The sequence below is a fragment of the Seriola lalandi genome, unplaced genomic scaffold, assembly GCF_002814215.2.
Source record: "Seriola lalandi dorsalis isolate HSWRI2012SDOR001 ecotype SW California unplaced genomic scaffold, Sedor1 jcf7180002054311, whole genome shotgun sequence".
Taxonomy (NCBI): Eukaryota; Metazoa; Chordata; class Actinopteri; order Carangiformes; family Carangidae; genus Seriola; species Seriola lalandi.
Genome location: NW_019524864.1, coordinates 901,842 through 927,331, shown reverse-complemented (window position 1 = coordinate 927,331; position 25,490 = coordinate 901,842). Strand labels below are relative to the sequence as shown.

Here is a 25,490-nt window from a genome sequence, read left to right as displayed (position 1 = left end):
TTAACGACTGAATGTCTTTTATTCACCGAAGCCGATGAGGCCCAGGGTTTCGCCACGGATGCGGGCGGCGCCTGATGCCACCTCGCGGATCTGCTCCACACTCTGGACCCGCGTGCCCTCCCGGAGAGCCTGGTAGAGCCAGGTGTTTCGCCGGTAAAGGTTGAGGATGTGGCACAGGGTGGAGTCCGCCGTCTCCTCCACAGCGGCCGAGGGAATGTTACAGACTGCGATTCCTGGGGAAAGAGTTGCAAACACAACACAAGGCAGAAGCGTTTAAAAATGAATCTAGCTCAGTGCCAGAAAATATCAATATCATACTTCTAATGATCTTTTTTTGTTCTGTTTGATTACAAAATGATTAGTTAACGATATCAGGCAGGTTAACTGATAGATTGGCTGAACCTGTGGTTAATTCAGTGAACACATAATGTGAGGTTGTAGACATTTATTCAGAATTGAGATACACACTTTGAATCACCTAGAATCACTAATTTGGGGAAGAGAATTTTGTAAAACAATAACAAGATATGATCATATCATCATAATATGACCCCACTAAAAGTCAAGATATGATATATCTAATAATTGTGTCCCTATTCTATCTAAACCTATGTCAACGTGCATAATAAAGCAAGTTTTAGACACTTTCCATCAGAAGGCTCATAATTTTATTGTCTGCAGAGAATTCAAACCCCCTGACCCTGTGGTATTACCTTGCCTGTCCTCCACCACACAAGTGTTTTCTTTTCTTTTCTTTTTTTTCTTTTTTTCTTTTTTTCTTTTTTTCAACATTTATGCACTTCTGTCTGCCCTCGCTCTCCTCTAATGTCCTCATCCCACTCTGTATCTCAGAGTAACAGCACAGCCGTCTCTGGACAGCAAAAAATAGCCTGAGCCTGCTCAATCAATGGCCCCTTTTCTTCTCCCCGAGAACAGCCGTCATATCAGCGCCGCCTTCTCCAGGCACGATAGCTTTTGACTCCTGCGTTGCGAGGCAGAGCGCCTTTGGTGAGTGGGTGGCAGTTAGACACAGTATCTCGTATTGGCAGGGAAATGGCAGCTTTGTCAACTGTAAGGGCTGTTTTAGCCACCAGCCAGCTGATATAAGCATGGGTGGTAGTTCAGAGAGAAGACTGAACCCCCCTCAATCTCTCTCTCTCTCTCTGTCTGTCTTTGCCTTTCTGTCTCTTAGAACATTCGGACTCACAGTGGGAAGTCCACCATTCATCTGACTCTTTAATTCGGCCTTTGATACCGTTCTTAGAATCCATACAGTAAAGAAATGAGGAAACGCTAAATGTGTCCAAAGCAGCCCGTCTTTCAGCTAAACCACTGTCTACTGTCTGATCTTATTTTGACCTCTAAAAACGCAGCACCTCCATTCGGCCAATCACTGAAATTTTTCACATGCGACATTGCAGCGGCGTAATGAATCACCTCCTCAAGGTTCACTTAAATCTGATTACTGATGCTCAAGGTATTGTGCATCATAATAAACAGACAAACAAATGATCAAAACAAGCGAAGAAGCAGACATCAACCCACACTACTCCCCATGAAGTCATTAATACAACATGGGATAACGTGAACTTCAAAGCACAAGCACATCTATTACGAAACAAAATATAAAGCCCATCAAACAGAACAGAACGTAGCAGAAAAATGCACATACAACACTACATACAAATGTGAATTTGTAATGTTTTCTACTCTATATTCTGTAATACTTTGTACTTAAAGGTTTAATACTGCTTATGTTTTGGCAGTGACTGGACTCGTACCCAGCTCTCCAGCGGCCTTGATGTCGATGTTGTCGTAGCCGCTGCCGATGCGGATGATGATGCGCAGAGCTTTGAACTTTTCCAGGTCCTCTCTGGTCAGGGTGATGGTGTGGTACATCATGGCTCCCACGGCCTCATTGAGCACCTGCAGACACACAGATACACACTCATAAAATTTAGTGTGCTAACTAAATGAAAAGCAAGTGTTTTATCTCATTCATTAATCAGTCTTTTGTGGATCATTTTGTCCATTGCATCATTCATGCAGACTACGGAACAGAGCTATTATCCCATTTGTGTTCATAAGATCCCATGACAATCACAAGATCACATTCCTTCAAGAGGAGCCATGAAAATCACATGTCTGGCATGACTTTGGACACTTAAGAGAATGTTTAAGATTTCACAGTGAAGGGAAGTGCAGACATCACATGGTCACCACAAGCCCTGACACACTGTCCTTTTACAGACCTGAGCTGGAAGTGGAAACAAGTCATTATATTGTCTCGGAGGGGCCGCGGTTCTGCGCAGTCAACACTATTGCACTCAGAGCCCGAGGGCGTTAATGGACAAAAGATCCGGACAATTGACTGCACAGAGGTCATGGTGGCAGCTGATCGCAGGATAAACCTTAAGATATGACAGAGTGTGGTGGGTCAAACACATATTTATATGAACTTGATGATCTTTTGACTCGTTAACATTTGGAATTAAAATGTATCTTGAGTGAAAGAGACAAAAAAGAGCCAAACAAATTAATTTCCACCAGAAATTTTTTTTTAATTGCTACTTGGTAGTACCTATTTCATCAGTTTGTCCTGGACTAGAAATCCCTCATTTTACTCTTATTTTTTTTTATAATAATGTTTTATTTTGGAGTTATTTCTTTCTTATTTAAAGGGTCTATGATCAGAGGGTGTCATACATATTGTACATATAGTAAAGCCCCATTACATACATTACAATATTGACTCAGCTTGGATTGAGTTAGTGGGGGATGTATAGTGGCTACAAGTACACAAAGAGAAAGTGTTTCTCCGAGCCAAATGTGTAATCTCAGTACTTCCCCACTAATATCACCAACACTAAAACGTGAAACAGAACATAATTCTGAATCTGAACTAAAACTGAACTCATATCCGACTAAACCAACACTTTCAGGTAGATAGGGACATGGACTATGCCGCTTCATTCACCTTGAATCAAGTATTCCAGAGAAAAAACATTTTTGCTCGTCACAGTAACGAAGTTACGCGCCACAATTTACAGAATTATTTAAATAACCACATGGTGGCGCTGTTGAATCTGGATCTGCACTAAATGAAAGCAGTCTGAGTCAACAAATTTTTGAGCTTTCCTGCTAACAAACAACCAAAAACAAACCCTTCTTGGTGTAGAAAATACCCATACTCGAGTCAAACATTTGCCTCACAGTGGTGAAAAAAAAAAAAAAAATGAATTCAGTCACCTCGAAGGGGCCCTCACTGTGAAAAACCTCTCCTCTGCTACTTGACATGGACAAGGTGACCCGCGCTGTGCTTCAGTCCGATGTGGATCTAAAATGTTCCCCCTCAGTATCAGCCACAGCTCCTGTCAGCGGCCTAAATAACAGCTCTGCATTCACCCCCAGCCAAACTGCATTAGCTTTCCTGTGATTAGCAGATTAGCTCTGAATTTCCATACTGCTTTTATTGGAGCTGCGTCCCAGCCAGGCCTTCCAGACACTAGTTCAAGGTTAAAATGTTCCTTACACGCAACCAGCCAAAATGCACACACACAATGACACACACAATTTTCTCCCTCTGGGCTAAGCCTGAAGGTCTTGTGTTGTTTTTGAGCTGGTGAAGGAGTCTTTTAGCGAGAGCTGTGAAGCTACGTTTTTTTAAATTTCATTTTAGGGGAAATCGACTCTGAATGCAGTTTATATTAATGGAAACTCTGACCTAATCTATATCCTACTCTCCACTGTAACCAGAGCCTTATTGCTTGTAACATCTATCATTTCTGATGATGTCTGGGCTTTTCTTCACATGGCAACGAGACCTCCCCTTTTGGCCTGGGTGAGCGTGAGAGAAAGAGAGGGAGAGGGTATACTGTTGCAAAGGAGTCACGATTTGGTGGTCCACGTTCTGTACGGTTTGTGTGCGTTTGACTCTGGCTTACTGAGGAGGGATTTTATGGCTATGAAATCATCACACTCGTGAGCAGTGTGGATGTATGGGGGATAAGAGCTGGTTGTAACGCTGAGAAAAGATTCTCTCCACCTGGCAGAGGATGTGCTGTTCAAGATGTTGCTTTTTAGCGCTATTTAGCATGTTGCTCTTCTTAAGGGGTGACATGGCCATGATTACAGTATTAAACAATATAGAAGAGGCATTAAAAACCGTAGAACAACATCACACAATAACGTGGAGTAGGTTATAAAGAGAAAGATACGATCCCGTATTGATTACACCTTTTAAACCCACTTAAAAAGTGAAGCAGAGACGTGAGTAAAAGGCATAAGACCATTAAAATGAATGAATGAGGCTAACATTACAAATAATAAAAACAACTCTACACTTCAGTGGATATGGACTTGAAAGACCAGTTTGACATTTTGGGAACAAAACTTATTCACTTCCTTGTCTAGAGTTACATGAGAAGCTAATGCCACCATCATGTCAGTGCAGTATATATGAAGCTACCGCTAGCAGCCAATTAGCTAGCTTTGAATACAGACTGGAAACAGCTAGCCTTCCACTTAAACTCAATAATAAACAAACTGACTGGTTGCTCTCTGTAGCTTCGTATTTGCTGCACAGACGTGGTATCAATCCCCTCATCGAACATTAAGTCTTGGCAAGAAAGCAAATAAAAGTATTTTGTAAATGTTAAAAAGTCCTTTAACTGGTGGGATTAGCCAAATAATTCATGAGTTGATCAAGAGAAAGTGAATCGATACCTTTGAGAACAGAATAATAGTATATCTCTTACAAAGCAACGCCCAACATTAAATTGAATAACTTTGCATTCTGGTCTTTATGTTAGACGAAACAGGCAATTTCATTGTTTAAAGACAAAACAGTGGATTGAACAATGTTAATATCAATGGATCATTTGCTTACGTGACCAGTCATTAGTTGCAGCCCTAAGCTTAAAACCACAATTGGATGAACAGAGTCAGGCAGTGTACAGTGTGTTGGGCCAATGTTGACACTATGCCATGTGGGCAATCGTCCAACTTTTACAAGCCATATGTGACCATGAGGCACGACGACTGTGAGAAAGACGAGGGATCGTCGACCTTGGATGATGACGTTGGAGCGCAGGTGCTGTGTGCAGGATTTGGTCTTGCTGAAGTGGTATTGTAACTCGATCTTGATTAGTATTCGCCTGTGTGTTTCATCATGCCCCTATCACTCGGGAAATAAGGGCTTAGCGGGTGGAAGACCCCGACATAACCTCAGGCTACTTTCATATTCCACCCTTGACCAGCCTTTCCCATGAGTTCCTATATTGTCTGGTGTGGATGGAGGAGAGTGTGGCAGCTGGTGTCTACCCCGACAACATCAAACTGAACTCCTGGAGTCATCAGCACTGCATCGCCGCATCCATGCCGCAGAAAGAAGAGATTGGACATTTTCAATCTACACCGCCCCTCTGGGTATCTAGGCTGCAAGTTATTACTGTGAACTGCTGAATATGCTGGCGAGGTGAACATTACAATCATGTTTTTCCTGATAAGGCAGTGTTAAAACAAACAAAAACCTACCCCGCTCCCCCTTTCTCCTCACCGCCCAAGGTCTTTGATTGAATTGATCTCTATGCAAATGCTTTGTTTTTAATATGTCCCATTTTCATAAAAACAGCGAGAAGAAAGATGTAGCGGCTCTCACTCCGTCTGCAGATGGAGAGATAGCACTTTGGTGATACCCATCTCTGTGGCCATATATTGTTTTGCAGCCACGGCGCTGCATGAAAAGCAATAAAGAGGCTCTACAAGCCAATGTAATTACACTGCATCCCCGCCATACAAGACTCTCTATTAGAACAATGGCGCTGATATAGGCGCCACGCTCTGTGCCACAAAGTGACATTAAATCATAATGAAGTCACTATATTTTAACTTGCAAGTGCATATGGGGCCAATATAACGCGCTTCACACATCAGCAACGTGATGGGAACAGAAAGAGGCAGACATGAGTGAGTGGCAGGCGCCATGTCTCCATCAACTTTCTGCTCTTTCTTATGCGGAGCAGTGCGACAGTGCAGTGCAGTGTGTATGTGTGCGCTTTTGTGTTTTTCTACCTTCTCGTGTATCTCCTGTGTGGACTGGGCATCGCAGAATGCAACAGTTGCCAAGTCTTTCAGGATGGGCATCTCCACGGTGCAGTCGCGCCCATCAAGGAGCGCCACTAGGGGGCGCGGATGCATTGGCCCGTTCATGATTTGGGGCCGAATACCTGGAGACAGACGGAGAAGGAAAGAAAGATTATTTTAGATGAAAGGGAATATTTTTTTCATGATTGCCAGAAATTTCAGAGGCAGAAAAAAACTTTGGGTTTATAATGCAGAACTATTTTCAGACACTAGGGGTGGATGTTGAAATATTTTTTAGCGATTTGGTTGAAGCTTTTTTTCCTTGTTACATTGAGACAATCAGCATGTGACACTTTCCTGAGAACTGGAGTCAACTCTCTTGTTTTCTCTCGTTTTCTTGACAAAAAATCTGATAATTAGCTGCTGTGTGTGTGTGTGTGTGTGTGTGTGTGTGTGTGTGTGTGTGTGTGTGTGTGTGTGCGCGCGCTTGTGTACACACGTTCTGATTAGGATATAGTAGGAAGCAGGCCTTCTCCAAACTAACAAGCGTTGCTCAATAAATCAATGCGCCTACTCAAGACTGGATTAGACCACAGCCTCACTTACAGGAATCCTCTCTGTCTCATGGCTCCCAAACACTCACATAGAGAAACCCTCACATACACAGATATGAAAATACAAGTGCATAAGAATATACACCGTCTGCAGGTGTTATACACACACACACACACATACTCCATAATACCAAGAGGAATATATTCCCTTGTGTGAATGTACAACTGCACAGCAACACATGCACACTTTGGTTGTTCTCATTTCTCAGTTCAAAGGAGAGGATCCTGCATTTGCCTCAATGTGAATGGAACTAACATCTGTGGAACAGAAGAGGAAAAGAAAAGAAAAGAAGAAGAAAGAAGAAAAGAAAGAGAAAGAGCTACACCTTTAGAAATGAGTTTCACTGCACCCTGCCTCAAAAGAGCCATGTATCATTGAAATAGAGAGTGTTAGAGAAAACACTACGAGCCTGAAACAAAACCACAGCCAACTCACATCTGCACTTCAGTGCACTTGACAAAGCGCATGCTGCAACTCTAGTTTTTGTCCGCGCTCGACTCTTTCTCCTTCCCTCCCGCCACTTTTCTCACTTAAAAGTGAAGAGAGCCGAGTAGAGCCGAGCTGACCTTCTCACACATCCCACTGAAGAAGACGTGTCACCTTGAGAAGACAGACAATTACCAGACCTGCTTTATACAATGTTAACAAGCGAGGAGCATCAATATTCATTGCTGCTTCTTCGCCGAGTGCAGCCCAGAAGCCAGCCTTGTGGACGGATGGACCTGAGGAGGAGAGCTACGGTTCCCCGCTGAGTCCCAGTGCCCTCACACTGCACAGGTCGTGATCTTCGCATGCAGTCACCAGCTATGGATCTGTTCAAGCTGACAGGCCAAAAGTCACTCCAGACAACAACAACAACATCCCCTATGGATGGTTTCTGTGTGATTTCATGACATCACTTTCTTATCTACTGTTTTCTTGCTCTCCTTTGGTTTCCTGCTAAGATCCATATCTGGATGCCTAAGTGTGAACTCCCTCTGCGTGTGTGTGAGTGACATGCAGGTGTGTGAAACTGTGTGCTCTTAAAAAGTGCTCCTATAGATTACGATGACGTCAGACGGCCGGGTTTGAGATAAGGAGCAGGGTGGAGGGAGGAGGTGAAAGGGGAGGTGGAGGAAGGCTCATTAGAGACATGCTCTGTGGGATTACAGCAGCAGAGGAGGCTCATTAGGGCAGATAAAGGTGAAATTAGGGGATTGGAAAGTTGTGTGTGTGGCCATTGCACAAATAGGCTGAAAAACACAGCGGGAAAACAAACAGGTGGGAGGGGGAGGGGAGGAAGAGCGAGACAGAGAAGAGTGAAATTAAAATGTAAAACGAGCGTGCATAAAAACAGACTAAACACTGCCTGTTAGCCTGAAGAGCTCCCAGGAGACATATCAGAGAAGAAGAGGAGGAGGATGAAAGGAGAGAGAGAGCAAATAAACGACAGGAGACACACAGAGAAAGCCCAGCTGACAGAAAGCGAGCAGTCCAGCAGCGCAGCCTCTCAGGGCAGGGGGAGGATCGGAGTGGAGGTGTTGTCTCCCCGTGCCTTCCGCTTGTTGTCATGGTGATCACTTAACAGGCTTTGGCTGCCAGTTTTAATGCACTTTATTTTTGGCACCACTGGCATCTAGTGCCGAGAGTTGAGGTCAGAGGCGCAAACACCCGTATCCTCCTCACACTCACGGTTGTAAAGGGCGGAGGAGATGTTTTCTTTCCTGACAGACTGACAGACAGACAGAAAGCCGCCTCCCCCCTCCTCCTCCGTCACCCACAGCCCACCACCAACCACCATCACTGCTTCCATGCCTACTTATCACACTCCCTGTTCAAGACAGATGACATGTCGGCGGGAGGGGTGAGGCATAGCAACTTGGCTGTCTGTGCCACATCTGCAACTGACAGCTCGTTGAATATTAATGGAGGCAGCTGGTAAAGACTGGGCGGCAATGGCCGAGACCATTACACCAAACTGGTGAGGTGCTCGCGCAGTTAGTCTGACAGGGTGCACGTATGCACACAGGTGCTGACACGATTAGCTGATTAATCGAACAACTGAAAATGAACAATTTTGATAATCGATTTATCGATAAGTCATCAAGCAAACAAAAATACAGCTTATCAGATATGTGGATTATCTGCTTCCCTCTGTTATCTATCATTATAAATTGAAAATCTTTGAGTTCTGGACTGTTGATCGAACTGAAAACATCACCATGTTTGTGGAATGTTATATAGACTAAGCAATTAATCCATTCATTAAAAAAGTAATACACTGATTAATCAATAATGAAAATATTTATCAGCTTCATATATGGATTTCCATAAGATGACACTTGACACAGTGCAGCTCAGAAATTAAAAAAAAATTAAAAGGATTTATTTTTGGCCACAAGGGGGCACAAAGACATCTGAGGAAGCTGACATGAAAAGGTGTGAACAAAAGTTGTTATGACTGATGTGTTAACAAACATCCAGCACACACAGAGATACATTAACATTCATTTGGAGTCGTGCTTCTGCTCACCTGATGAATACAAGTCCAATATTCACTTTTCTTTGATCTCTTTTTTGATCTAGAAAAAAGTAACTGGCTCTTCAGACATCTAGCACGATGCTCCAATTTCACCTGCTAGTTTCTAACCATGACTGTCATCTCATGCTGGGCAGGTGATGTACAGTGCTCAGATTCAATCATAAATGTGCAGTGAAACCAAAAGAATGAGCTAAAAGAGGGCTGCAGAGTTGATTGATTTCAGCGCTACAAGGCAAGCTACCTCGCTCACATCACACAGTCATTCAGTTCTGAGGTAAAATCAAAAATATTGATTAATGCATTGCAGTTTGCGGCATTTGACTCACAGAAAACACCTGTAACCTTCTCCCCGCTTCATCTAACCAGTAGTTACATGCGCAGTTACAGATTATAAGACATGTGGATGTGCAGGTATGGGAAGCCGCGGATGAGGCAGCAGGGGAGAGGAACGACTGGCAGGCTGCGTCGAACCCTCAGGCAGAAGTTAGACAGGCTGAACTCCATGAATCATCCGCTGGGTTTCTCTCTGTCTGTCTGACCTTTCAGTCTCTGACTCCCTCAATCTCCCTGTCTCACCGACTCTTCCTCTCTTACAGTTCACCCCATCGTCTGCGCTGTTGTATTTCCCCAGATCTCTCCCTGTATGATAGCATCTTCTGACAGCTCCTCCTTTTCTGCCGATGCCTAGCCTCGCTATCTCTGTTTGCTCGCCATGCATCTGCTTCTCCTCCCTTTATCTCCCTCTTCACATAAAAATGTCTCTGCTATCATTCCTCTGCTGTCTTTTAGTAATCACTCGCCCCTCCTTTCTCTGCCATCCGTTCACTTCAACTGTCTTTTCTATCACTTTCTCTCCCTCCCTGTCGTTCTGTCTTTCCAGGAGCTGGAGTGTGTATCTGTGTGTGTGTGTGTGTGTGTGTGTGTGTGTGTGTGTGTGTGTGTGTGTCCTCCTGTGTGACAGATTGATTCTCACTGCTGATTTTGATGGAGAGGAGATGATGTATTCGGGGAGTGGAAGCGAGGAGGTGACAGGCAACACTCCCCCTGTGGTAAACAGACAGCATGCACATCAAACCAGCCTCAACCAGAACCAGTGGGTCGTCTTGTCAGCTGCTCAATGCCACCACACCCGGTTCTGATAAGCAATGCATGCATGACACCGTTCTCTGCACCTGTCCTATCTATGGAGATCCTTGATGCGCATCAGGAATAGCCAGTAATGATGTACACAGTTATCTAGAAAGTCATTTCATGTGTTTAAATGTGTTACATGTAGCAATTTAAAACATCAAGATATAGTGGAAATAAATGGAAATAACTTTGTATTAATACCATGCTTTGATTGGTTGATAATATAAGTCAAGAGGGATTCTCTTTATGTTTTTCACTAATTTCACCAACAACAAAAACAAGTGTATGAATCTAAGTTCAAACTGAGATACATTTGATAGACATGTAACCATTGTTTCAACAGCATTTAACTACATGTTTAAATACAGTAACTTAGAAGCTGTTAAAACAATAGTTATATGTATTTTAGATGTCTTAAAGACTTTCACTTTTGAACCAGTTCTTAACTTGAAGGGAAAGGCTTTACACCTGCAAACTGGAGGTGAAAAAAGGGAAAAGCTTAAAGGAAATCACTATATGTCACCTATGTTGTCATCTTGCAAGGGGGGTGTTGTAAATCAACTATTTTCCAACCAGCAAATCACCAAAATCAGTGCTTACTGGGATCTACCTTTTCCATAAACTGTTAAAAATAAATTTACTATCCTTTTAAAATTGTACCTTTTGTTTACCTTTTATCTCACGGTTACAATCTCACTGCGGTCTTTTTCCCCACAAAGCACAGAACTGACAGACACCTACGCGTATCAAAAACAAGATGTACTGGTGTTGTACTGCATGGAAAGGAGCTTTCGCATTCACTCTGACAAACCCTCACTCAGCTCTCTTGTTTTAACAGTGCTGTGAACAGCTCATTCAGAGGCAACACAGAGCATAGCAGAAAGAGCAGAAATAAAACTGGGTGTTCAGCAGGTCTGCCATGTTCTCCGCAGGCTCCTGTGCTGCTGCCCGGTTTCAAGCAGCTGCTGGCTGCCTGACTGCAAAACAGCCGGAGATTCAAACTGAGCCACGAATCGAGCAGAGATAAGAGGAGGACATACGTACTGTATACACACACACAGTGCGTCAAATGTCAACAAATGTGCACATCGACGGAAGAGGGGAAGGTGGGGGTTATGTGTATGTGTTTTTTTTTTTTCTTTTTTTTTGGGGGGGGGGTCATGTCAGAACTGCAGGAGGCAGAGTGCTCTTAATTTCACTCCTCCATCAATTAATCCCCCTCATTTCCTTTCCTCTGTGTTCTCGCTTCCTCTGCTTGCTGCTAAACTGTTGCCAGGCTGCAAATGTGTATGTGTGTGTGTGTGTGTGTGTGTGTGTGTTTGATGATTTGGGATGGGTAAATTTTCACTCAGGGAGGCAGCTGCTGTCGTGGGCTTACCTGCCAAAGGAATACATGCATGTAACACATGTTCACACACATACATACCCCCCTGCTGGGTCTTGTGTGTGTGTAATGACACACTCCGTCAGATCTAGGGCAGCAACAACTGATTTTCTCCATTGGTGATTAATCTATAAAGGATTTTTTTTCTCCTCCTGATCGATTAATTGCACGGTCTATAAAATGTCAAACACAGTGACAACAAATCTCACAACTACAATCATACTTTCATCCCGGCTATGTCCTTGTAATGGAACAAAAGCTGCACATGATGATTTCTTAAAGAATCCTCTCTAAGTAGACCATGTCTGGTTTTCAAGATGATGAAAATGGGCCTTGAAATTGTTTTTTTTTTTTTTTAAATTGGTATCCATTACTGCTGGATATCATGTTACTAAAATCTTTTCAAGTCCCTGTAATAAAAAAGGTGGTGAGCTCAGAGAGCAGTCTAAAAACAGAACACTTCTCTCAATTAGAAGGCACAACAGTCATCAAAAATGAGAACTGGGTCACAATGAAAATTATTTTGGAAATCTAGGTCTCCAGTGAAACCTTTTTTTTGTTTTTCCATCAGTATATTTTAATTCTAATCATTCCTGTAGACAAATACTTGTGGAACCCGAACTCAGCCCAGGCTGGAGGCTGCGGTTCCTGAGCCAGCAACACTTAGTCAGAGTCTGGCAGCAGGACGCAGCAGAACGGCGCACCGGGAGATGAGGCCAGAGTTTCCATTATGTGGTGAAGGGAGCTGGGAGTCTCTTCCTACCGCTGGCCTCTGCTGCTGGTGTTATGTTGCCTCCAATGGTCGAGAAGAGGGACCAGAGGGGAACAGGGGAACGTAGGTTTGTAGTGGTCAGAAGTGGGGGAAGAAGAGAAGAGAAGAGAAGAGAAGAAATAGCTGCAGAAGTCACTTAAGTGGTAATGGCAGACCATACAAGCCCTCCACCATACTATCATCATCTGCTGCCACCGTTACCTAGCAACTCCAAGCTGCTGTTTGCAGGTGGCTCCTTCTTGACAACAAGGTTCGGTGGGGGCTGCTGCTGCTGCTGCTGCTGCTGCTGACCGCCAGCAGTTATGGCCATTCTCTGTGCCACCTTGAGCAGCACCGTGCTGAAACCTGATCCACATCCCCTCCCTGGTTAACACAGGCAGGCCAGTCAAACAGGAGAAAGCTGTGTGCCCGTGGAGGGGCGAGTGAGGTTATACTATAGATCTGCGGCCTGGACATTGTGTGTAGGCTTTGGTTCTGTTAGCCAGTTCCGCTTTGGATCAGGTTTCAGGTTGGTAAAATGGCTGAATTCTTCAAGAAATCAAACCGTTACCTCTTTTTGGTAGCAAAGAGGAATCTACAAAACGTTCAGGTCGCAGGCTTCTCATAACAAATCGTCACTGAATGCCAATTTGTGCCGTTTGAAATGGCAAACATCGCTGGCAGTAGATTATATCAGCTGTAGCTAATTAACGCTAAGTCTCCAAGTAACTTGCCCAAAGGCCAAACTAAAACTTGGCTGTTGTCTGCCTAATGTGCTCTCTGCAATTTGGCATCTGTGCTCAGCCAAGGATAATTTGCTATAGAACGGGAAAAAAAAATCCTCTGACATCACTCTACATTTGCGAGTAAAGTGTGATTTTGCAGGTCAGCGGGAGCAACAGAGGACAAACAATCTCGCTGATGGCATAATGTCAGTTTCAGTACACTTACGTTCCCTGTTAAACTCATGCACATTTTATCAATATCTTTATCTGATCTGCTTATTAGTTCTAAATCGGGACTTCCTCTATTTGTCGCTCAAGAAAATGAAGGTATGCTCATGTAAATAAGCCAGAACAACTTTTGTTACTTGAATTGGATTTGATAAGCAGATTCTATACTAGATTCATATTCAGTTAAATGCTGTCAAAACGTGTGTGTAATCAGTGTTCTTGTGGTGGCACAAGTTGTAAAGGCAAAGTGAGATCTGCATTAAAATACAGACCCAACAGGAATGCACTTGCAACAAATGAACAAGAACCCACACACAACCTTGGCCGACTGCCAGGAGTTTGACTGTGGAGTAACGGAGAAGCTTGGCATAACACACAGATGTGCCGTTGGGTCAAACAACACTTTGTTTTCTGTGCTGGAGTTCGCTCCTTTTTTTTTTTCATATGGCACTCTGCCAGAGTGTGTACTTCTGGTTTACTGAGGCTGAATTACTCATTTACTACTTTCCTCCCTAGTACACTCACACACACACAACCTGCCATAAACACACACCCTTCATCTGCCAGTGACAGAGCAAGGTCACTGCATGAGTTGTAGTGGTTGAAGGGGGCGGGTGGAGCAGGTGAGGGGGGTGGTGGGTGGGTATAAGCACCCTTTGTTGGCAGCCTCCTCCATGCCCTTCCCTCCCTTCACTTCCCCAAAAGTAGCACACAAAGGCCACTTGTCCTGCACTGCCAGTGCCCCACCCCTGTCACCACCCGGCTGCCCGCCACACCAATCCATCCCCTGCCAAGAAAATGAGCGCACGCCTGTTTTAAATGGTACCCTCTGTGTGCATGGGAGGGCCGGGCCCCACACTCCACCACGGGACAAAAGCGGGTGTCAACAGCATCCATGGCACAGCCGCGCCGGTCTTCCCCTCCCTCTCTCTCTCTCTCTCTCTCTCTCTCTTTTCCCGCTCTTTTATTCTTCAGCGTTGCCCCGAGCTACAGAGTGCGCTCGGAGCCCAAGACCGCAGAGGAAGCGAAAACACGGAGCCAAGTGCAGCAGCGCAGGACGGGCGGACCTCAAAATGACAACACTGTTGGACTACTCCACTACCTTACCAACCACACAGCACACACAACACACCCACACCCACTCACACACATACACAACACACACACTCCTTCTTCCCTCCTCTTATCCACACTCCCCCACCCACTCCCCCATCCACCTACCTCCCTCCCTCCCACATGCCAGACTTTATTAGACATCCAGAAAAGAAAACAGGAAACATGCTGCTTGCCTGGAAAATGTTGTCTCCACATTCTTCGGCTTAAAAGCTACGCATCGCAGCAAAGACAGAAGACGATTGAGGCGAATGGAGAGGGGGAGAAAGAAAAAATAAAAAAAATTTCACACACACAAAAAAAAAGAAGTGGAAGACCCTCCGCAATAATCCAAGGAGGGTATCCCCCCCCCCTCTCTCTCTTCTTCTCCACCTCCTCTTCCACTACTCCTTCAACCCCCCTCCCCCCTCCCCTGGAGTTGCTCCTCTTGGTCTGGCCCTGTTGGCGAGGGGAAGGGGTTTTTGCGGAGCAAGCTCTCACTAAGCCCCCGGCTGCATCATCTTCAATCCATGCCTTTGAGGGCTGGAAGAAAAGCAACATACACTCGCGGCGTCCTTATTCGCGCGCACACAAACACATACACACACGCGCGCGCGCGCAACGACGTGCAGGCTGGTGATCGGATGGTAGTGGGTTGTAGAAGGCGGGGGGGAGATGCTTTTGTCCTTTATTTTTAATCTCCCAGGAAGAAAAGGCTGCGGTCGGGGAGCGCGATGGCTGGAAACTCTCTCTGCTGCTGCTTCCTCTGCTGTTAGCTGCGCAACATCTATTCACTCTGCGTCCCTCTCTATCTCTCTCTCTCTCTCTCTTTAGCTGTTTTCTCCTGCCTTTGTCTTGAGCTGATAATAAACCAGGAGGGGCAGAAGAAAAGATCTCACAGCAGAAAAAAAAATTCTGTCTAAATCAAAAGTGCCAGCTCGAACATGCGGAGCTGAGCTCTCTGGGCTCGCACAATTCACTCCCCGGCTGCGTTCACTTCATAGGATCTGCACACACACACATACACACACACACACACACACACACACACACACACACACAACACACACACTCGAGCACAATCCCTCCTCCCTTTTTCCCTCCTCCTCCTCCTTCTTCTCCCCTTTTTTATGTTTTATTTCTGATCTGGACTCCAGTGTTTTAAGAACGCCTGCCCCCTTTCCCCCTTCTCTCTCTCCCTCTCACTCTCTTTCTCTCTCTCGCACACACACACACTCTCTCTCTTCCTTTCGTTTGCTCCTAGCCTCACCTCTCTCCCTCCCTCCCGATTATTTGCTTTCCTCCTCTGCTTTTCCACTTTCATCTAGACCTTCACACCCCGCCATAACCACACACACACACACACACACACACACACACACACACACACACACACACACACAAAAACACAACCTCACCCCACCCTGGCATTTTGCGGGTTACCAGGAAGAGATTGGAATAGTGACATACACACTCACTCCCCTCCCTGCCTGTGAATATGCAATACACACACACACACACACACACACACACACACAAACAAACACACACACTGAAACACACACACACACACTGAAACACACACACACACACTGAAACACACACACACTCTCTCTCTCTCTCTCTCTCTCTCTCTCTCTCTCTTAACCAGAGGAACAATGCAACATTCAAGCCACTCCAGCAATAACATTACAGCTGTAGAGTTGGCTGTTTCTCGCACCATCAGGGAAGTCATCAGAGCCGAGTGTGTTAAGTTCACAGTTTGGTCCCTGGAGGGAGGGGAGCAAACTGACAGATCGCTCTGCTGAATGACTGCGAGGACGAGCGGCTGAAAACACCCTGTTTAGAATAACAATGTAACCGGAGCCTCCTCGCAACTCTGCAGCGTGGCCAGAGCACATACACACGAGTACACACACACACACACACACACACACACACACACACACACACCTCGCCGGCTGCATGACAAGCGCGACCAATAGACAAAGAGCCCGGCACGGTCACACGCCAAAACCGATTATCACTGACAGTAAAGTGGAAAGGTGGAACGGCCTGAGCAGTTTAGGCTCATGGGGCGGGTGGATGTGTCCGTCCTGGTGTGAAGCCACTTTTCTTTTCTTATTTTTTTCTGTGCAGCATAATTGTGTGCATCCACTTTAAGTGTATTTTTATGCGTGTGTGTGTGTATGTGTGTGTGTGTGTGTGTAGGTGACTATCAGGGCTGCTGCTTCTCAGTGGCGAGAGTCCAACGAGAGGAGACACGGTGTGTCAGCCGAGCCACCGTCTGTAGCAATGACACATCTGAGGGAGTGTGACCATCAAAGGCAGCAGCCCCCACTTCCTGCCAGCCGTCCAGACACACATACACACCAACATCCACAGACGTACGTACACACACACACACACACACACACACACACACACACATAAAAAAACACACACACATGTAGACACTCTTGATGGAGTGTGGGGATACGGCTGCCCCTCTGATCTTCCTCTCTTCAATAACATTAGAGGATGTGCAGGAGGAGGAGGAGGAGGTGGGTTGGTGGGGGAGGGGGGGCGCTGACTGACAGCAATATGTTAATATGGAACGTGGCAGATCACAGCTTAAAAGACAGAACCATCGTTCTGCGAGGTCGGGGATATTTTAAGAAAGAGAGGGGAAGGGAAGGCATATCAAAGAAGTCTGCAGATTTGGTGAATGGCCACTGATGACTGCTAACTCCACAGGTCGAGAGGTCAAATAGTATTGAGCTCCAACATAAGTAGTCAAAGATTATATCTGACTGCAGCTGCTCAGTTCACAGGCAGTGCTTATGTTCACTCCCTCCAGGATCTCAGTTTTTTTTTTTGCGACTACTTGGTGCAGAATGGCTGAATTTTCAAGCCTTTAAAACAAACTGCAGTAAAATTTGTGACTATTTTTGTGTTATTCTGAGATAAATCAACGGAAATTTTTTTTGCAATCATTAAAAAAGTTACTGATGCGTAGATTATTTAACCAAATGGATAGTTTTGGGAAACAGATCTGTAACTTTTGACATGGACAGTCAGAAGGTGCAATGAACAGCCTGAAGTCAAGTGCTGCCTGTTAAGACAAAATTCTAGGGAAACAAAGTCCATCTCACTGTAGTCAGGGAACTTTGATTGTGGAAATTTTTGTCCATTAAAAGTGGTTCTGATCTGGATTCTGATGCTGCAGAATTCTTCGAGCGGAAAATTTAGGGCGGATCCGAAAACGAAATGCAAAAATCTCTAACTGGTTAAATTTGCTCGTGATCACAAATTCCTAGAGGGGCTGAGGTTTCTCGCTCCCTGAAGACCTGCTCGTGATCTCTCCAGCAGGTGCCGTGGTGACACTCAGAAGCTGATGAGTCCAGAGGGGGAGTGGATCTCAACGGAAAACGTAGCTGGACAGAGGGGACGGGTTATGTGCAGCCACCGGCCCGGTGCAAACTAACAGCTATATGCTCCCGACTCCAACAGTTGACGTGCATGTTGTTACATGTTTGGAGGGGGGCGAGTAAACACTAATGAGAGCAGATCGGCACAGCAGGTCTACCCCCTCCCCAACCCCCCCCCCCCCACACACACTTCCTCTTTCAGATGTAGAGCAGCCAAGCTTGGGTCTAAACCAGTACTGAAGGCTACATCTGTTCGCCCCTCAGCCACCATTGCCAAAGCTGCGACCACGCCTTCGAGCACAAGCATTTGTGCCTGCACACACCCAGTTATCACGACAGTCTGATGTACAAACCAGCGTGCCAGTCAAATAACACTATGCAGAGTTTCAAGTTTTTATTTCTGTCCCCCAAAATGTAAACATTTATGGTTTTTATGTTTTATAGCGCTACTACAGATATAGGCAAAAGAGCCACAGCGATGGTTTTCCCAAGAAGTATTTCCTTTTTCTAAGCATGGAAATGCATTTTTCATTTCAAATTCAGAGTTAAAGAATTCATAGTTCAGAGTTGACACTCCCATCTCCCTCCTGCTGCATGACTTCTTTAAGCCCTGACCTTTAGCACAGTGAGACATCAAGAGCAGCGGTCACGCTCTGGAAGACCCGACAAATGGCCCGAGCCTCCTTGCAGTCCATGTAGATTTACCGCTGAGAGGGAGCCCTCTTCTTTAACCAGCCTAATTATACTGTAAGCGCCCTTTTCCTGTAAGCGCTGGAACTTGGCTGCTGGATGTAGAGGCCTGTTAAATCCCCCTAAAGCACTTAAAGGGATTTTTAGAAAGCAAGTGGTAGAACGAGCCAACCTGCCGCCTGGAGACGAGGCTTCAGCTTGACCACATCATGACCGGAGGTTCACAGGTCCATTTCAGATGCTGGTCTCGGGTCAGCGTGGGTTTCAGCACAGGAGAAGTGTACCCTAGAGAACCCCCCCCCCGTCAGCTTTTATGGTGGTTTTTTCTTGCTTTGGATTTTCTTTTCTCATTCTTCACTCTGCCTTCATGCTGCATCACTGCTGTTTTGACTTTTCGTAGTTTCAACTTGGTGTCAAAAGTGTGTACTTTATTTTATTCTAATGTCACTTCACCCAAATAACAACACATATTTTCTCAATTACCTGTAGTAGCATCTAAGTATGTTCAAGTTTTGGTTTGATCTGCTCAAGTTTTGAACAGATTTCATTGGAACTAATTTCTACTACGTCTTCTGTGGAGTACCACAAACAAAATCCCATCCACCTCCACAGTTTTGGGCTGAAAGCAGAAGTTTCATAGATTTTAGTTTCACAACTATTTGCAATGCTACACACTTGATGTTAGTGAGACGACATGTATTTTTTTTTATTTGATGAACCGACTCATCTTCTAAACAATAACAACGTAGCATCTTCACACCTGTGTTGTTTAGTTTAGCAGAATCCAGCTCTTGTTCATATTTCCCTTTGGTGCGATTTGTTTGGGCAGATCTGAAACACAGCAGTTGTACTCCAAACAACCACACCAAGACCTTTGTAAGTGGTCTCAATCCAATCCCAAACAAACTGTGGAGTGGTTACATGATCTGACCTCAGTCTGACCCAACCACAAGGTGTACTCTGCAAGTTTGAGAGCTAAATGTCTAGCCTCATAGCATTGTACGCTATGTATACTGATGTATGGATGAGCACAGTCAAGAGACTGAATCGAGGTCAGAGCGGGACGACCAACCAAGAATCATTATCCGCAGATCTGCACCAGAGCAGAACAACCTATAGGTTTGAAAATGCCCTTAGATGCCAACTGCAAACTTTTTCTTACAGACAGAAATCTCTATACCCACTCCACACTTTACGCACTGGGAATGTATAATGCGTTATAATCTTAGCCAAAGGTCATGTTTGTTCGCTCGACAACTTAGTATAAGAGCTGAAACCTCTGAGGAAACGGGCTGTGAGCGAATCCAACCAAGATAGGGGAAGACAGGAGAGTCCCTCCTCTTAACATAAAGACACAGTCACTATACAAGATCAGATACACACTGGTAACAGGTTTGTCCTTTTGCTCCATAAAACATCCAAACGTCCCCTGAGAATTTCTTTGTCCTTTACGCCCGGTGACACTTCTTTTCTGGGATTTGGGGGCAAGATGGTTGATCCTCAATAGACTGGACATTCTTGGTGTGACAAGAGGCGGAGAGAAGGAGGGAAAGAGAGCAGCAGTAGTGGAGTTTTTGGTGACGCAAGTCTAATTTCCCCACAGTGAATATTTATTTAGGAGGCCCAGGTTTATCCACTGAGAGGCACCTGCCGTGGCAGCAGCCAGGGTAAATAACGCCCCCCACCCCCACCCAGGCATGTATGCAGACACACACACACACACACACACACACACACACACACACAAGAGCCCCCCGCCCCCTCAGCAGCAGTCCAGATAACAACCCTGAGTCAACACTGCCTCTCTGCTTTTGTTTCCTCTGCCTCCCCTCCCACGTTCCAATCCCTGCGGAACCACAAGGACCGGGGCTGAAAAGATGTAGGGATGAGGGACAGAGAGATAGTGAAAGAGAAACAGAGAGAGAGAGAGAGGGGAGGTCTAAATTACAGCATGGGAATGCAAATGAGTGTATTTTATTTGGGGGGAGCCAAGGAGGGCAGGCAGGCTTTATTTTCCAGGCAGGAACAGCCCCTCTGTGGCCTCTGGATCAGTTGCAGCAACAGCGAAGGGAAGAAAAGCGAACATTCTCACTCTGCCTTTTTACTTGGGGAGGAATAAAAAAAGAAATATAACAAATACAAAACCCACAACTCTCGGAGGCTGGTGCAGTCATAAAATAAAATGATATTTTGCCGTGCTTTCACACCATCACGCCCACCGCTGCCACCTCCTCCTCTTCCCATCGCTCCCCCTTCTCCCCCACCCATAGCAGAGACACACTAAAGTTGCAGAAATATGGGCACAAATCACAGCCTGACCAAACACTCCACTGCCACCGCTGTCACCTCCCCCCATCTGGAAAAACAGAGCGAGAAAGCAAGAGTGTGTGCGAGAGGGAAAGGGACGAGGATGGAGGAAGCGTGGCGAGCCAGCTGCAGGTGGTCTCCAGATGTGGTGGCTCTGGGGACAGGCCACTCTGGCGCTGTTAAGGGCGACTCAGAGCTCCCTCCTTCCCCTTCCCCTTCCATCGCTCCTCCTTCTCTTTCAGTGACAGGAGCCATCTGGCCTGGCAGAGAGAGTGGAGACGCAGCAGAGAGTCCCACCCTCCCAAGTGTGGCCCCTGCGTGCCACTCAGCAGAGTGCACGAGTAAATAAAATGCATGCACACACACAGATACACGTGCGCATGCACACACGCGCGCGCACACACACACACACACACACACACAATACCTCCTGCTTTCCCCCCCGAAGCTGTCACATGGCTATTAACCCATCGAAGCTGCGGCCCAGCTGTGCTCCATTACAATAAATACACCAGGGTCGCCGGGTCTTGTCAGCCAGGAGTCAGCCATCAGATACTATGAGGTGTCCACTTACAGCCTTTTAAAGCTCACTTTGCTGAGGAGTTACAGCCATTTTCATCATCATAACCCCCCCCCCCCGTTTCATCTTCTACACCCTCTGGAAAGAATCTCCCACCCACCTACTCATCCACCTCCCTCCACCATGGCAGATGATATTTCACACTTCCTCTGGAAGCACAGACTTCTTCCCCCACTACCAACAACACCCCGAAAACCCACTGTAACTGGAGTTTGCTTATTCGGTCACTCAATATGATACCTGGAACACCTGACACTTGAGCTACACCGACGCTGCTCAGCTTCCTGTACGCCATCAGCCGATGCTCTTCACTTAAGCTAAGGTGCAATCACCTCAAAGACAACAAGATGTTCTCAAAAAAGTAAAAAAAAAAAAAAGCCTCAAAACTGTTTCCTGGAAGACAAATAATCTGACTTGTTTTATTCATAGGAAAATAAAATAGCCTTCCCCCTGTCCAATTGTCAGTCATTACGACTCTTTTGAGAATAGTTTTGGAAAAGGTTAGCCAGTTAAACCCCTGGCTGCTTCCTGCAGGCACATTTGGTCTTTGTGTGGCTTGGGAATACTCTTAAAAGGATTCCTGGGTAATTGTCTATGCTGCAGTAGAAATTGGGTATGGAGGAAAATGGACTGTAATGACTGAAAGGGTACAGGGTAGTAGTAACATAATGGCCAATGAGGGAGACGCAGGGTCAGTGCTGCACTGTTCTCTCAAATATTATTGAATGAATAAAACACTACATGTCCTATTAGCATGTACAACATACCAAACAGGTGAGGAGGGGCTCGCCCCTTGAGCAGTTTTTATTTATTTTATTTATTCATTATCTTAGCATCTGCTCTCTGGCATAAAGGAGGCTTTTTTAAGTCTCTGTCCTTCAGGGGAACGGCATTCAGCTTGCTTGTTAGACAAATAAAAACACTAATGCCAGCAAATGGCGAACACAGAAATATTCTAATGTGACTAAAATGTCCTAAAGATGTAAAAAAAAAAACAGAGCTCTGAAGCTTGACGGATTTTTTTTCCCCCTTTTCCTTGCTGCCCATTTTATATATTCTCACATGGGAGATGTTCTGAGAGTCCCTGCTGTGTTTGTTGGCTGCTGAGCTAAATGAATGGCACCCAGCAGCATTGATTTGCAGTGCGGGCCGCAGATCAAACCGCAGGACAAAAGACGAGGCAGAAGGACAATGGAGGAACACAGTGGGCCACGTGGGAAAAGAATGACAACCGGTCGATCAGGACGACCACAACCGACCACAGGCGCGCTCGTTCCAAGAAGGAACATGCCTCAAAACACGCGGCGGGGAGAGTTAGCGACTCGACCGCAGCTACACGACAAGGTAAACCCGCAGTGGTGGTCAGAGGGACGAGTTCTTCCAGGAGAGAAATAGCCACATGAACACACATTACTGTTCTATCTTTTTGGGTTTTTTTGTGCATATTCTTTTCATCTCCTCACTTCCTCAATCATATTCTTCATTCTGCTCCGTCTCTCTCCACCACCTCCTCGCTTGCCATGGATCATGAAGAAAGTAAATATGTGAGCAAGGTAAAGCAATCGGTTAACCTTTGAAATACCCTGGCAAGGAGATCTGCCGCTCTTTACTCTTTTCAGCTGCAAAAAAGAAAAAAAAAAAAAAAGAAAAAAACACAAGGTTGGCCACTACTTCAGAGGGGATATTCAATATCCATGAGCTTTTTCATTTCACACTGATGAATAATTCAGGGTGACCTGCCCACCACTGAGTGAGAGAGGAAGAGGGGGAGGGAGACCAAAAGAAGGAGGACTGGGGAGGTGTGCGGAGGTAGTTGTCTGTTTTAGTGGATGCAGCTGTTGCCGTTCGACATGCATAAAACCAATCTCCTCCCCAGCTGCCATGGAGAATGGAATAATATACGGCAGAATCGACGACAGATAATTGGGGAGATCATAGCAAAGTGCTGCTATTCTTACAAGCGACGAGCACTGCGCATACATCGCCGCTATCCTGTAAACAATACAGCCGCGGGACGGGGAGACTAGTAGAATAAACATGAAAATGTGATCTCCAGAAATAGCTGGAAGATTCTTCTCAACAATCATAACATGTCAGTAGATGAGCACACACTTGGGCATATAAACACACAGACACACACACACTCCTCATCTCGCCAGCAGCGCTTTAGCAGTGACCTTTGGGCCTGTGGAGGAGCACGCAAGGGCCGGTATGACAGCAGCTAAATTCCAATCACCTGGCCTCCAGTCATCGCGACAGGACCTGGAATATTTTCTTAAAAAGAAATAAAAATTGTGAAAGAAGTATCTGCTTCTTTTAATTTGAAGTCAAGACTTCTCCAGCACAGTTTTATGGTTGTTTCAAATCCTATTTCAGATCCATTTAATCTTCAAATAAGTGTGAGGAATACAAAGTGCACTTACAAAAGACGGAAACTGAAAACGTCTAACCATGACTCAGATCTTTAATTCAACTTTTTCTAAGGATTTGGCCACATCAGTCAGGAATTCACATTCAGAAATTCTGAAAAAAAACTTTTTGTCCATCACAAACTGATGGAAACTTCTCCCCGACGTGGCTCATAAATAAGCTACAAACAGTAGCAGCAGCACAGTAGACGGGGGAAAACCTAAGACTTACGGCCCTCTTTCTGACCAGGAATGGCGCTTTGACCCTGTGCAGAGGTCAGATGCTACTGTCGTGCACGTACACACACATACAGTCAAACACTCAAGCTGTCACAAGCAGGGGGAGACCAGCTGTTCCTCATTCGCTCGAAGGCCCCGTTCCCTCCATGGGTTGGCTTGCTTCGCAGAAACCATTAATCCCTCTGTGAACGCAACCGATGGTTTGGAAAGATCAACCATGAGAAAACAGCGAGGGAGGGTTGAGGGTGGGTGGGGTGAGAGGGGATGGGGATGGGGCTCAACAACACTTTTTTCTTTTCACTTGTTTTTTTTTTTTTTTTTCTTCTTAGAAAAACTACTGCAGTGGAAAAATAGATTTTCCTGGCCATATTTCCCCAGGGACAAAAACAATACAGAGGCTAAGTGGAGATGGAGCAGCAGATAGTTCATGTAACATTTACCAGGTTCTCGGGAAACTGGAGACACATGACAGAGGGACTGCACACAGATAAGATGCTTAAGAATCCAGAGGTGAACAGTGACCATTTGACAACACAATCTTTGCAGAGAGTATACAACGCTGCAGTAAGAAAGTTTTAGAGCAGCAGTGTGTGTCTTTTGTTGCTTTGGATTTGCACTTGAACTCGAACCCCAACCAAAGTGTTACAGAAGAGTCTTCAGTCTTGACAAACCAAGAGAGGCACATGATCTCATTCAACTGGTTGTTTGTTTTAGTTGCTGAAGACCAGGGTGAAGGGGGAAAAAAAAGCCCCTGAGACAAGTGTCGAAAATCAAATATGAGGAGTTTATTGATATGAGGAGTTTTGTTTACTTGTCTGATTATTTTCTGTACCCCAAAGTGAGGCAGATAGATAACGGAATCAATTCCTGAACTGCTCATCTGGTGGATGGAAACACTCTCAAATTAAAGTAACTGTTTTGTCATTGTTTAATTTTAAAGTCAATGTGCTGGAGACAAAAAAAAAAAAGCCTCCATGATACTCTACAACTGCACATTTAAACAGGACTGCACTGTAGGCATACATCCAGATGTGAATGCATGTAATTCATTGAGCATCGTGCTCGTGAGCAGGGTTAGACTGATTATTACACAGCCACATTCCCTGTAATAACCCCTGACCGATGCCATGTGAGCCCAAACCTCTTGTCTGTCTCCATTCATTCATATCAGTGGGATTAGTGCGGATGACACAGTCTCCCACTGACACGTGATGCCTGTATAGTAGCATTTAGACACACACACACACACACACACACACACAAATCCATGCTAGTATTCATATGCACACAAACACACACAGATGGCTGCTAGGACCCCCCCCCC

The 25,490-nt window shown here is 45.3% G+C and overlaps 1 protein-coding gene across 1 annotated transcript in view; it reads right to left on the bottom strand.

Annotated features, from left to right (window-relative positions):
* LOC111655248 (uncharacterized) overlaps positions 1-25,490 on the bottom strand; it is a 37,080-nt gene that overhangs the window by 5,520 nt on the left and 6,070 nt on the right. Inside the window, exons 2-4 of the mRNA XM_023406579.2 lie at positions 6,073-6,227; positions 1,782-1,926; positions 27-233 (exon numbers count right to left, since the gene is read on the bottom strand). Of these exons, the coding sequence (XP_023262347.1) occupies positions 27-233; positions 1,782-1,926; positions 6,073-6,227 (507 nt within the window). The remainder of the gene's footprint in view (positions 1-26; positions 234-1,781; positions 1,927-6,072; positions 6,228-25,490) is intronic.